This window comes from Cornus florida, unplaced genomic scaffold (assembly GCF_030987335.1).
Source record: "Cornus florida cultivar Cherokee Brave unplaced genomic scaffold, ASM3098733v1 CherokeeBrave_3.0.0_Hap2_Chr08, whole genome shotgun sequence".
Classification (NCBI taxonomy): domain Eukaryota; kingdom Viridiplantae; phylum Streptophyta; class Magnoliopsida; order Cornales; family Cornaceae; genus Cornus; species Cornus florida.
Genome location: NW_026775578.1, coordinates 98,888,601 through 98,900,634, shown reverse-complemented (window position 1 = coordinate 98,900,634; position 12,034 = coordinate 98,888,601). Strand labels below are relative to the sequence as shown.

The following is a 12,034-nucleotide window of genomic DNA, read 5'->3' as shown; positions in this document are numbered from 1 at the left end:
CATAAATATTTCAGATATGTCAGGAACATATGTCACTACAATCCAGATAGGAATTTGCTATGCCAGGGCATATAAATTCCAACAGTACGTTAAGAAAATATTGGGATGTTGTTAAAGAGAAAGTTGGGATGTATAGATTTTGTATATATGCACTAAAAACTGACTTACTCTCTTTTGTCTTTTTTACCTAAATGACATGGCAAACTTTGTATATATACACTAATACGTCTTCAGTAAAAATTGATTTACTTTCTTTTCTCTTCTTTGACTAACTGATATAACAAAATGGTGTACACATATTACTCACAGGCTGGGACATATTCCCTATTGCACTGGAGACGATTTTGATCCTGGATTGTTAGTGTCTAGCAATAGTAACCGGTACAAAACATTCTATTGCTTTTCATTCATTTTTTTATTTATTGGGTAAAGTACAATGACACCTTCTAAGGTTTGGAGTAAGGACAGATAGATACAAGTTAGCCTATTTTTGAATAATGACACCCCCTGATAAGATTTGCAATCCAAATAGAGCCTAAAAACATGTGAAAAGTCTACTTTACCCTTCATTATTTGATTAATTTTAATGTTAAGGTATCAAAATAATAAGAGGACCGAATTACCCTTTTCCCCTCTCTCTCTTTATATATATAATATATATACTATACGCATACTTGTTTCGACAAAAAATAATAAAATTAGCTCCAACTGACTCTTTGTGTCGTCTTTTACATCCACTATTAAAGCCCTAAACCAGTGAAATCCACACTCTTCATCTTTAAGTCCCTATTAGCAATTTTGCTTTTTTGATTCACTATAGTCACATAAATTGAATTTGAAGAGTCAGCTCACTCAAATTTAAACCCATTCACAACAAAAACTTAATTTTTCAATTCTCTAGAAAATCCAATTTTGTTCATCTCCTTTATGTCCGTTGTAGTGTCGAGGCCACCGATCATCACCACAATCATCACCAATTTTGTTCGTCTATGGATTTCTTGCGGGAACACTTGGAGCTGTGCTGCTGTTCGCCATTGCATCGTGAATTCACTGAAGAATTCGGCATCGCCAGCGGAATTGGAGACCTCCAATCCCGTGCCCATAAATTTCAAATCAAACACACTCCAAGATTCGTGAAATACATTCCAAGATTCGTAGTTCTGAAGATAAATTTCAAATTTTCAAATCAAACTGTGTGAACCCATAACCACCACCACTACCACTCTGTATTCCGGCGTGCCAACATGACCACCAACATTGCCTTTTGTCTTCTACCTCAGCAAAATCCACCATTGCCCTTTCACTGTCGTGCTCACCCCTTCATCGCTATTCACTCCTTGCTTGTCAAAACCGTTGCTGAGCTCTATTGCGGTCGATCCGTGCATGCGAATTTGATCAGCCTCCATTTTTTCGGGGCTTTGTTACGGCTCCCTCATCGTCGTGGTGACAGTGGTAGTGAATACACCGTGGTGGGTGGTTTTAGGGATGGAGACGTTGGTGGGTTTGAGGGAAAAGCAGTGGCGGCTTTGTTTGGGTCAGGGTTGGGGTTTGAGAGGAGAAAGAGAACAAGCGAGTGAGTAGACATAAAAAATGGGTTTTCAGATGGGTTATACTCGGTAACCCATTCACACCTATTTGATCCAAGGGCATTTTAGTTAATCGAAAATGGTTGTATGGTTTAAATTGATAATTTAATGTGTCAAAGGTAGCAATGTCAATTCACCATTGTTAGGGTGTCTTTGTTCACTTTATCAAACATGAGGGAGTGTCATTGTTTAAAAATTGACCAACTTGTATATATCTGTCCTTACCCGAAATCTCAGTGCGTGCCATTGTACTTTACCTAATTTATTTTTAGGACAAAATTTTAAATTTTAAATTTTAAATTCTTGCCAAATAAATGTTAATTCAAGACAAAACTTTGAGTTTTACTATTTAGATGGCTGGTAGGATTGAATGTAAAATCCAAGTGAAGTACAAATTGAAAAATTGATCCCGAGTCATTTAAGAGGAAGATCGGGAGGTGAGATGGTTAAATTGATTGATTGCTGCTCATAGGGATAGGTCGTATTCATTGGTAGGGGATTGTTGGTAGAGGATGGTGTATTTATTTGTTTAGGGCTAGGGCTAGGGCTAGGCTAGGGCTAGGGCTAAATCGATACTTCTAATTCCAAACATATGATATATATGATATTAGCATGGCATCAAAATCACGATCTGAAATCTTAGGGCTGCCGTGAAATTCAAGCGGACGACCTCTTCCGGCGACCTTTCATAGATATATATGTATGTATGTTCTCTTCTAACTCTGCTGTTTCTTTCCTTCGTTTGGAAATGAATATATATATATAGATTGTGGATTTCTCATAAAGACACAATTTTACACTTCCTATCTGATGAGATGATGAATTTAGTAGTAGATATTTTGATTATGCACACCAAGTTACAATTAGCATGGAATGAATATCATATGGTACCTGTTTTCTTAGATCTTACAATAATTCTGTATATTATTGTTAGTTTCTTTAGTGGTAAACATGCTTCTTTGACTCACCTAGCAAAATGAAGTTTTTCCAGAATATCATCTAAGTACATTATTTTCGTGAAATGGACTTCCTATCAAAAAAATAAAAATAAAATTAGTGTTCTCCATGGACATTGATCTTGAACTGCCTTCTGGTCAGGAGGATAAACTAGACGCGGGATCAAACAAAAACACAAACTCTGTTGACGGTATGGATGCAGGGCATTGTGGTGAAGAGGGTGTAAATTCCCCTAGAATGAGTGGACCTGTTCAAGGAAACCCTGGACCAAATTTGGGTCACAACGTCGTCATCAGGAGTGGGGATGGAATGGATGTGAATACTCTTGAAGTGGATGTTGTTAATAAAGGGGTAATTTGTTACGAGCCCCAGAGTGGGTTGGAGTTTGAATCTAAGGAAGAAGCATATTCTTTCTACAGAGATTATGCTAGGTCCGTGGGATTTGGCATTACAATAAAAGCCAGTCGCCGGTCAAAAAGATCAGGGAAGTTTATTGATGTCAAAATTGCATGTTCTAGATTTGGAAGCAAGCGCGACTCCTCTTGTACAACCGCTCCTAATTCACGGTCATGTCCAAAAACAGACTGCAAGGCAAGCATGCATATGAAGAGAAGAGAGGATGGAAAATGGTTCATATATAGTTTTGTAAAGGAGCATAACCATGAAATTTGTCCAGATGACTTTTATCATGCTATCAGGGGATGGAACAAACAGCCTGCTGTTGTTGCTTGTCAAAAGAAAGGACTGCAGTTGGCCTTAGATGAGGAAGATGTGAAAGTGTTGCTCAGCCATTTTATTCTTATGCAAGATGAGAATCCCGGTTTTCTGTATGCAATAGATTTGGATCATGAAAAACGAATGAGAAATGTGTTTTGGGTTGATGCGAAAGGTAGGCATGATTACAGCAATTTTTATGATGTAGTCTTCTTTGATACCAGTTATGTGAGAAACAAGCATCAAATCCCCTTTGCTCCCATTATTGGGGTGAATCATCACTTTCAGTTCACGTTGCTTGGGTGTGCATTGATTGGGGACGAAACTTTATCAACATACGTTTGGGTAATGCGCACATGGCTTGGAGCAATGAGTGGTCAATGTCCAAGAGTAATTATTACTGATGAAGACAAGTCACTGAAAGCAGCTACCAAAGAGGTGTTTCCTGATGCACGCCACTGTTTCTGTTTGTGGCACGTACTGTCTAAAATTACTGAAAATCTTGGTCATATTATTGATCGGTGTGAAAATTTTATGATGAAATTTAACAAATGCATATATCGATCTTGGACAGATGAACAGTTTGTAAAAAGATGGTGGAAAATAGTTGATAAATTTGACCTTGGGGAGAATGAATGGATTCAATCATTGCATGAAGATCGTAAAAAGTGGGTTCCAACTTATATGAGGGATACTTTCTTAGCTGGAATTTGTACAACCGAGCGATCTGAAAGTATATCTTCTTTATTTGACAAGTACATCTGCAAGGTAACTACATTTAAGGAGTTCATTGATCAGTACAAAATATTTTTGCATGACAGGTATGAAGAAGAAGCCAAAGCTGATGTTGAAATGCGGCAAAGACAACCAGCATTAAGGTCACTTTCACCATTTGAGAAACAAATGTCGACAGTTTATACTCATGCGATATTCAAGAAGTTTCAAGTTGAGGTTTTGGGAATAGTTTCTTGTAATCTGCAAAAAGAAAGTGAAGACCAGACAACTGCAACATTCCGTGTTGACGATTTTGAGGAGCAGCAGAATTTCATTGTATCTTGGAATGAAGCAGAGCTCAATATCTGTTGTTTATGTCATTCATTTGAATATAGAGGTTTTCTTTGTAGACATGCAATGATTGTTCTTCAAATGTCTGGTGTTTCCAGCATCCCAACTCACTATATACTGAAACGATGGACAAAAGATGCAGTGAAAATCCCACAGACCATGAGTGAAATACCAAACAGACTTCAGTACAGGGTCCAACGTTTCAATGATCTATGCAAACGAGCCATTAAATTAGGTGAAAAAGGGTCTTTATCTCCTGAAACCTATGATATTGCCTTTCATGCACTAGAGGAAGCCTTGAAACATTGTGTGGGTGTTAAACATTCTGTCGGGAGTGTTTTAGAGCCTAACATGCTGACTACTCAAGGTTCTTTTACCATTGAAGAAGAGAATCCAGGCAACAATTTGGCCAAGGCATCAAAGAGAAAAAAAGTACATAAGAAGCGAAAGGTCAGTTTTTTATTTTTATTTTTTTTTGTTCTCCCTGGAAGTTCAAGCAAATGCACACACTTGCAACATTGCCCCTCCCAGGGCTCAAACTGTCAAGCTCGCAAATGCATCAGATGCGAGTTTAGAACTTTTTAAAATGATGAAATCCTTGAAGTAGATATAATTTGTATGTTTTAGGTACAATTGGAGTCAGAAGCAATAAGTCTTGGGATGCAAGAGAGCAATCAGCCAATGGTTTCTCAGCTATTAGTTCTTGTTTACAAAAGAATATTTACTCAAGCAACTGTAATATGATTTTAATACAAGTATATATACATTCTTGGTTTCATGTATGTATGCAGGAACAGTTGAACCCAAGAACAGACGCCCTTGAAAACTGTTATGTTGGTCAACAGAGCATGCAAGGGATGGTACGACATAACCTGAGAGTGACTGCACCTTATTGCCATAATAAATAATTGGTTTGCTTTTGTAGTTTTCTGATTCTAGAAAATTGGGCTCTTTGTAAATTTCTACAGGAACTAGGACGATCAAGGGGACCAACACTGGATGGCGTCTATTACGGTGCTCAGCAGCAGCAGCAGAGTGTGCAAGGAGTGGTATATATATATATATGGTCTGCTAGTCCTCCTGATAGTAGTAACATGCTAATCAAGAGATGGCTAGCTATTTGTGATTGGTTTTCTAAATGATGATGATTAGTTAATTGCAGCAGTGTTTGTTTATTGCAGGGACAATTAAACCCAATCTCATCAATGCGAGATGGCTATTATAACAATCAACAGTCTGGTAGGCCACAACACATAATCTTATTTAGAGTGCTTGATGATTTTTGGGCAGCAAATAATATGATTCTAACTATTTGGTTCAATTTATTTTTTTGGTTCTTCTTAATTTCAGGGACAATTGTATACAATTCCAATACGTGTTGGTCATTATAGTACTCAACAAAACCTACCATGATTGGACTGGATTCAATAATAATGGAATTTTCATGAAACAATTTTGTTTCATTTACCGGTCTTTTTGAATATTGATGCACTTGAGTTCAGTGTTAATGTACAATGTGTTTTATCATTTGTAATAATAATTAAATACTTATATATTTATTATTTTTAACTTTCAAGTAGGCCAATTGTTGGTAACAACAAAGAGATGGATTTTCTTTCCCTTCTATGTTGGGTTGGGGGGAAAAGAGAGAAGAAAAAACACACATCCAAACATGAATAAGAAAACTTTGAATAGAGTAAAAGAAAATCACCAACAGTAACCAACTTCTCTTCTTTCTGTTGGTTTTCAATCCAATATAACTTCAATTTTCTATCAAAAGGTTATTCAAACTACCAATTTACCAAATTTTCTTTTTGAGAAGAATTATTGAAACAAATATTTCACTTGGGTAGGGCCCAAAATGCTTACATTCTTCTTTAATTTTACACTAGAGAATAATTCATAATTAAGCAATGTTGCCAACTTCATTGCTTAAAAGTAATTCTGTAACAAGTTCTCCTTTCTAGCAATAATAAGAACATTCACATCATTTTACAAATTTGCTGAAAATAAATGTGTAGTCTCTTCTCTTCTGCAAACTCTTTCAATGGATATCGGATGATCTCTTCTTCACTTTGCACCACAGCCCATTCTTTGTATGAATTGTTGCCCCTGTAACAAGTTCTACTGATTCAGGGGGCCCTTTCAGTTCAAAATCAAACTTTTGTAACAACATAGCCAATGCTATAGTCGATTCCATGAGCGCAAATTGGTCTCCAACACATCTTCTTGGCCCTCCACCAAAAGGCAAGAAGGCGAAATCTGATATAACCTGGCAATAGCAGAGCATCAAACACCCCATTAAGTTCAGTTGACATTTGAAAATGCGAAAACATTTAAAGAATACATAAATTATTAAGTGACCTCATTCGGATATAATGCTCCGGGGCTGCGAGATGGATCAAAACCGGCCCATCCTTCAATGCCTTCACTCTTTCTTTGTGACAGAAACCTTTCTGGTTCAAATTCATGAGGTTTGTCCCAGAAGTATGGTGATCTATGGAGATTATATACCTGATTGGATGGATTTAAAATGAAACGTTTGCTTGTAACAAATTTTACGTCACAAGCCAAAGTGCGGAAGAAGACTATGAACTGTTTTTCTATATGAAGATACCTCTTGTAATTATTTTTGCTTTGAAAGATTCAACAACATGAACACCCCACACATTCATCATGCCATTTAAAATCACTTGCTAAAGGAATAAAGGCATAAATGAACCACTTACAGAAATAAATATATCAGTTCCTACAGGAATTGCGTATCCATCATTGTCACCCTTGTACCCTCCTGCGTAATTGAAATAAATTCCAGGGGTTACCATATTTTACTAGAAGGAAAATCTTTACTCTTAAAAAATTTAGGTGAGAGTTTTCGGCATGCTTGTCCTTTGTTTTTCCTTCTTCAACCACCACAAGGGAAAAATAACAATAAAAAAGATTAGAATAAAATTACAGCAAACCTTCTTAAAAAAGCCCACTGAGCAATAACCGCTTCCTTTTTCTGATCAAGTCTATGGGATTAACCAATTACTTATTCAGATAGATTTATTTGAGTTCTAGTTCTACTCGCACATCACTCACTACAACCACCAACGTAAGAGCTGGTAAAGCCCAAGACTAATAGAAGAACTCACATCAATACAAACATTCAAGCTGTCAAACTTATAAAACGCCCCTCAACAATCTAAATCGTTATTCATTTGTTGGTGACATTGCTAAAGAATCGTTTGATGCTTCCAATAAAATAAAAGGCAAATGTCAACTCAAATTTCTTCTACATGTTCAGATATTAAAATTTTCCTATTTATATATATATACTTAATACTTTTAATGAAATTTATAGACAAGTTGATGACAAATGTTATATAATCCCAATTATGAAACGCCCATGAACAATCTAAATCGTCAAGGATAGTCTCTGGTTCCATTTTACTTATTGACCCCTAAAGGAAGATGAAATATATAGACTTCAGATAATGGAAGGTCAGAAAATTTTCCAAGTCCAAAACACAAATTGGATCTACATGGGAGAACTTAAAATGGACTTGCAAATTTGCTACTGCATTTTGTAACAGGCTTTTTAGTCTAAATCTATTGACTCTTCTAAATGTGTAAAGTTGCAATTGCAGACATGAGATGACATGAACATGGAACTAATCCCTTGGTTTCTTGTTAACTAATCCCAACTCTTCAAGGCCTCCCAAAAACATAATAGAAGCAAAAAAGAGCAGAGACCTGCTAATGGGAGGACTAAAGCCAATACCAATGATTTCAGGAGATCACTAAAAGGAAAAAGGAAAAAGGAAAAAGAAAGAAGAGAGAGAGAGATCCCTCCCTCCAAAAGATCCTACACATAGGAATGAAAGAGTTGGAAATTCTAGTACTATGTTGGAAAACTCTTGCCTCCATAATGAGGGAACTCAGATGTGCATCCCTTGCAAAAAGAAAGAAAAGGAAATAGCCAGATTAAGTAGCTTTAAAAGAGTCAAACAGATAGATGACATGACTAATCTGAAGTGGGGAAGTATGCTAGAGAGGGACAAGACACACAACAAAGAGAATTTCTGGAGAAAACTTGTCTACCTTTCTTTTCGGGAGACTTCCTTTATATAATAATATTTACTATTCTATACAAGGAATGCTTACAACAATCATATCCCAAGATTTTGGATATCCACAAATAATATTCCTAACTACAAGCAATCTGTAAATAATCTAAATTAGAATGGAATCCCTAATTATAAGCTATCTTACAACACATCAAATCATCTAATTTTGGTATGCAGATCACCTCAAAGGCGTATAGAAGAGCCCACCCAAAAAAAAAAATATTAATAGTATTAGCCCACCCAATCAAGCCCAAGTCAACTCAGCCACCATACTAAAATTAGCCCACCCCAACGAGAAATCCTAGATCCGCCCTTGGATCACCTCCTCTGATACTCCCCCTCAAATTGATGTTGGTGAATTCACAAGCATCAATTTGTCAACTAAGAACTGGTGACGAGTCTTAGTCAAGGCTTTAGTGAAAATATCTGCAGTTTGGAAATCTATTAACACGAGGCAAAGTAATGAGATGATTAGCATAGGCTTCCCGATTGTAGTGACAATCAACCTCTATGTGTTTAGTCCGTTCATAAAATACTGGATTTTCTGTAATCCGTATGGCACTTGTGTAATCAGCATGTAGAGAAGTAGGATTTAGTTGAGGGACCTAATTAAGATAGAAGACGACGAAACCAAACGATTTCAGAACAAGCAGAAGACAAGGCTCGATATTCTGCCTCGGTAAAAGATTTTGAAACTCATTCTTGTTTCTTGCATTTCCATGACACAAGGGAGCCATTGAGATACATGCACCACTCCGTTGTATATCGACGAGAATCAGGACAACCTGCCCAGTCAGCATCACTATAAGTTGTAAGTTGGAGAGATGAACCAGCTTTATAAAATACCCCACGCTCTGGAGTACCGAGTAAATAGCGAATGATCCGTTTGACAACTGCAAGATGAAGATGTCGAGGTTGATGCATAAACTGACTCATCAAATTAACTGCATAAGAAATATCTGGTCTAATGATTGTCAAATAAACCAAGCTCCCAACCAGTCGCCTATTTGTCCTAGGATCAGAGTGTAGTAGGCCTTCATCTTTTTTATACTTAACATTAATTTCAAGTGCAGTATCTACTGGAGTGAGTGCTCGAGTCCAGCTAAAGCAAGCAGATCTTTGGCACATTATCTGATTGATGCACTTCAAGGCCTAGGAAATATGTGAGGTTTCCAAGATCCTTCATGTGGAAAGAAGTGTGTAAAGAAGCCTGTAGTTGTTGAATGCCTACTGTATCTGTACCACTGATGATGATGTCGTCCACATATACAAGGAGAATGGTGATACTGGTTTCACGACGATGAAGAAACATAGAAGGATCATTGGTACTATGATTAAAGCCAAATTGACGAAGAGTGTCACAAACTTTTCAAACCAGGCTCGTGGTGCCTGTTTCAGCCAATAAAGAAAGCGTCGTAAATGACACACATCTGATGCGAAATTGCTTGTGACACCAGGTGGAAGTCTTATATAGACTTCTTTCAAATCACCATGTAAGAAGGCGTTTTTACATCCATTTGAAAAAAAGGCCAAGATTGAGAAGCTGCAATAGCAAGCATTGTACAAACAGTTGTCATTTTTGCCACAGGAGCAAAAGTCTTTTCATAATTAATGCCATACCTTGCCAATTCCCGAGAGTGACCAAACGAGCTTTATATCATCTAAGGAGCCATCAGATCTAAGTTTAATGGAGTAAACCCATTTGCAACCAATTGGTTTGTGACCAAGAGGACAAGGAACAATATCCCAAGTAAGGTTTTTCTCTAAAGCTTACAATTCTTCCTTCATAGCTTGTTTCCAACATGAGTGTTGTATGGCCTGAGTTGGGAATAGATTTTGATGACAGAGTGGTCATAAGAATAAGGTGATCAGGAGGTTTGGTTTGGCGAGTGGATCTTCGAAGAGGAGGCGGCTGTGGACTTGGATCAGGAGATGGAGAGGAGTCACGGTTAGGACCTTCTTCTGCAGCAATGGTTGTTTTACCTCGTCGCTTATAAACTAGCCCAGGTGTAACCCTTGTGAAAACAGAAGGATTACTACTAAAGTCATGAAGATAAGAAAAGGAAGACGGAGAGAAGGGACATGAGTATTTTGAAAGAAATATTGTTTCTCAACAAAGGCAACATTACGAGAGGTACGAATGCGACAGACAGAAGAATCGTAACACAGAAAACCTTTTTGATGAGATGCATACCCAAGAAATGCACAATGAGCAGATTGCGCAGATAATTAGTTTCGTTCTTGTGCAGGTAGATGGACATAACAAACACAACCAAAAACACGCAGTTGGTTATAGTTGGGATGAGCTTCATGCAAGCAAAAATATGGAGATTGATGTTGAAGCTTTGGAGAAGGCAATCTATTGATAAGATGTGCAGCTGTGGAAAGTGCTTCCACCCAAATATGAGAGGGTACTGATGCATCAAGAAGTAGGGTCCGAGTAACATCCAAAAGATGCCTATTTTTTCTCTAAGCTACTCCATTTTGTTGAGTAGATGGACAAGTTTGTTGGGAAATGATTCCTTCATTTTTAAGATAATTTTGAAATTCATTTTTCATATATTCGCCTCCGGAATCAGAACGAAGAATTTTGATGGATGTGGAAAACTGATTTTTTTATCTAAGCCAAAAAACGCTTAAAGGCATCAAAAACTCCAGATTTAGAATGCAAAAAATAAATCCACGTGTGTCGACTATAATCGTCGATGAAGGAAACAAAATATGTGTGAGAATGAGAGGGAAATGGAGTATCCCCCCAAACATCGGTATGAATCAAATCGAAGCATTTTGTAGTAATGTCACTATGAATTGGAAAAAGAAGAGTTACTTTTACCCAATTTACAACTACTACAATCAAATGAGACATCATTGAAAGAAATAGGGTCTTTATCAGAAAACAAACCAGATTTCAACAAGAACAACAATCTTTTGGTATTAGGATGCCCCCAATCATTTATGCCACATCTGATATGACGTACTAGAAGAAGGACAAAATAATGAAAACAAAGATTTATTCCTGGGATAGCTAAACAAGCTTAGAGGAAACAGCCTTCCACATTTATGTCCCTTCCCGATCACTTTCCCCGACTCCTGATCCTGCACAATACATCCAGATGTAGAAAATGAGACTTTGCAATTGTTATCAACCAATTGACCGTGACACAAACTGAGAAAAGAATTTTCTTCGTACTTTTCTAATAATCCACAAAACATTAGCTATATACATCAACCCTAGCAGCAGAAAAGGAAAACTTACTAGGTTATATCAAATCTCATGATTTATGTCTAATAGGATAGGAAACTAACCAAATCAGCCTAATTCTAGGAATACAGGCTGTTACAAAATTTCCTAAAATAGCTAACTATACACGTATAGAATACAAGTCATTAAACACGTTTTCCCACACTCCCCCTCAAGTTGGCGAATAGGTATTTTCCATTCCCAGCTTGGATACAATACTCTGAAACACTGAACTACTTAACCCCTTGGTAAGTACATCAGCAAGTTGGTCATGTATAGACACATAAGGTATACAAATCAATCCGCTCTCCAACTTTTCTTTGATGAAGTGTCTATCAATTTCAATGTGCTTTGTTTGG

The 12,034-nt window shown here is 37.1% G+C and overlaps 2 protein-coding genes across 7 annotated transcripts in view; one reads left to right on the top strand and one right to left on the bottom strand.

The window, feature by feature from the left end:
- The first annotated feature begins 1,955 nt into the window (after window positions 1–1,955).
- On the top strand, window positions 1,956–5,901 carry LOC132268313 (protein FAR1-RELATED SEQUENCE 2-like). Of its 3 annotated transcripts, none has more exons than XM_059769157.1 (7): window positions 1,956–2,286; window positions 2,685–4,772; window positions 4,950–5,006; window positions 5,114–5,182; window positions 5,291–5,371; window positions 5,504–5,561; window positions 5,673–5,901. In XM_059769157.1, exons 2-7 carry the CDS (start codon window positions 2,736–2,738, stop codon window positions 5,711–5,713), a joined length of 2,343 nt encoding a protein of 780 aa, XP_059625140.1. In that variant the 5' UTR covers window positions 1,956–2,286; window positions 2,685–2,735; the 3' UTR covers window positions 5,714–5,901. The 3 variants fall into 3 exon arrangements, with proteins under 3 accessions (XP_059625140.1, XP_059625138.1, XP_059625141.1); XM_059769155.1 differs by having other exon boundaries at window positions 1,956–2,290; XM_059769158.1 differs by lacking the exon at window positions 4,950–5,006 and having other exon boundaries at window positions 1,956–2,290.
- Window positions 5,902–6,014: 113 nt separating this feature from the next.
- LOC132268314 (cytochrome P450 97B2, chloroplastic) overlaps window positions 6,015–12,034 on the bottom strand; it is a 96,073-nt gene continuing 90,053 nt past the window's right edge. For all 4 annotated transcript variants that reach the window (XM_059769161.1, XM_059769159.1, XM_059769162.1 and 1 more), the window contains 3 exons: window positions 7,052–7,113; window positions 6,687–6,836; window positions 6,015–6,594 (listed from right to left, as the gene is read on the bottom strand). In XM_059769161.1, the coding sequence (XP_059625144.1) occupies window positions 6,367–6,594; window positions 6,687–6,836; window positions 7,052–7,113 (440 nt within the window). In that variant the 3' untranslated portion in view covers window positions 6,015–6,366. The remainder of the gene's footprint in view (window positions 6,595–6,686; window positions 6,837–7,051; window positions 7,114–12,034) is intronic.

What these genes read in the sequence shown, in the direction of transcription:
- LOC132268313 (XM_059769155.1), top strand. An exon ending in AAGTACATAAGAAGCGAAAG is followed by an intron (nt 4,773 to 4,949) that starts GTCAGTTTTTTA and finishes TGTATGTTTTAG; the next exon opens with GTACAATTGGAGTCAGAAGC. An exon ending in AACAGAGCATGCAAGGGATG is followed by an intron (nt 5,183 to 5,290) that starts GTACGACATAAC and finishes AAATTTCTACAG; the next exon opens with GAACTAGGACGATCAAGGGG.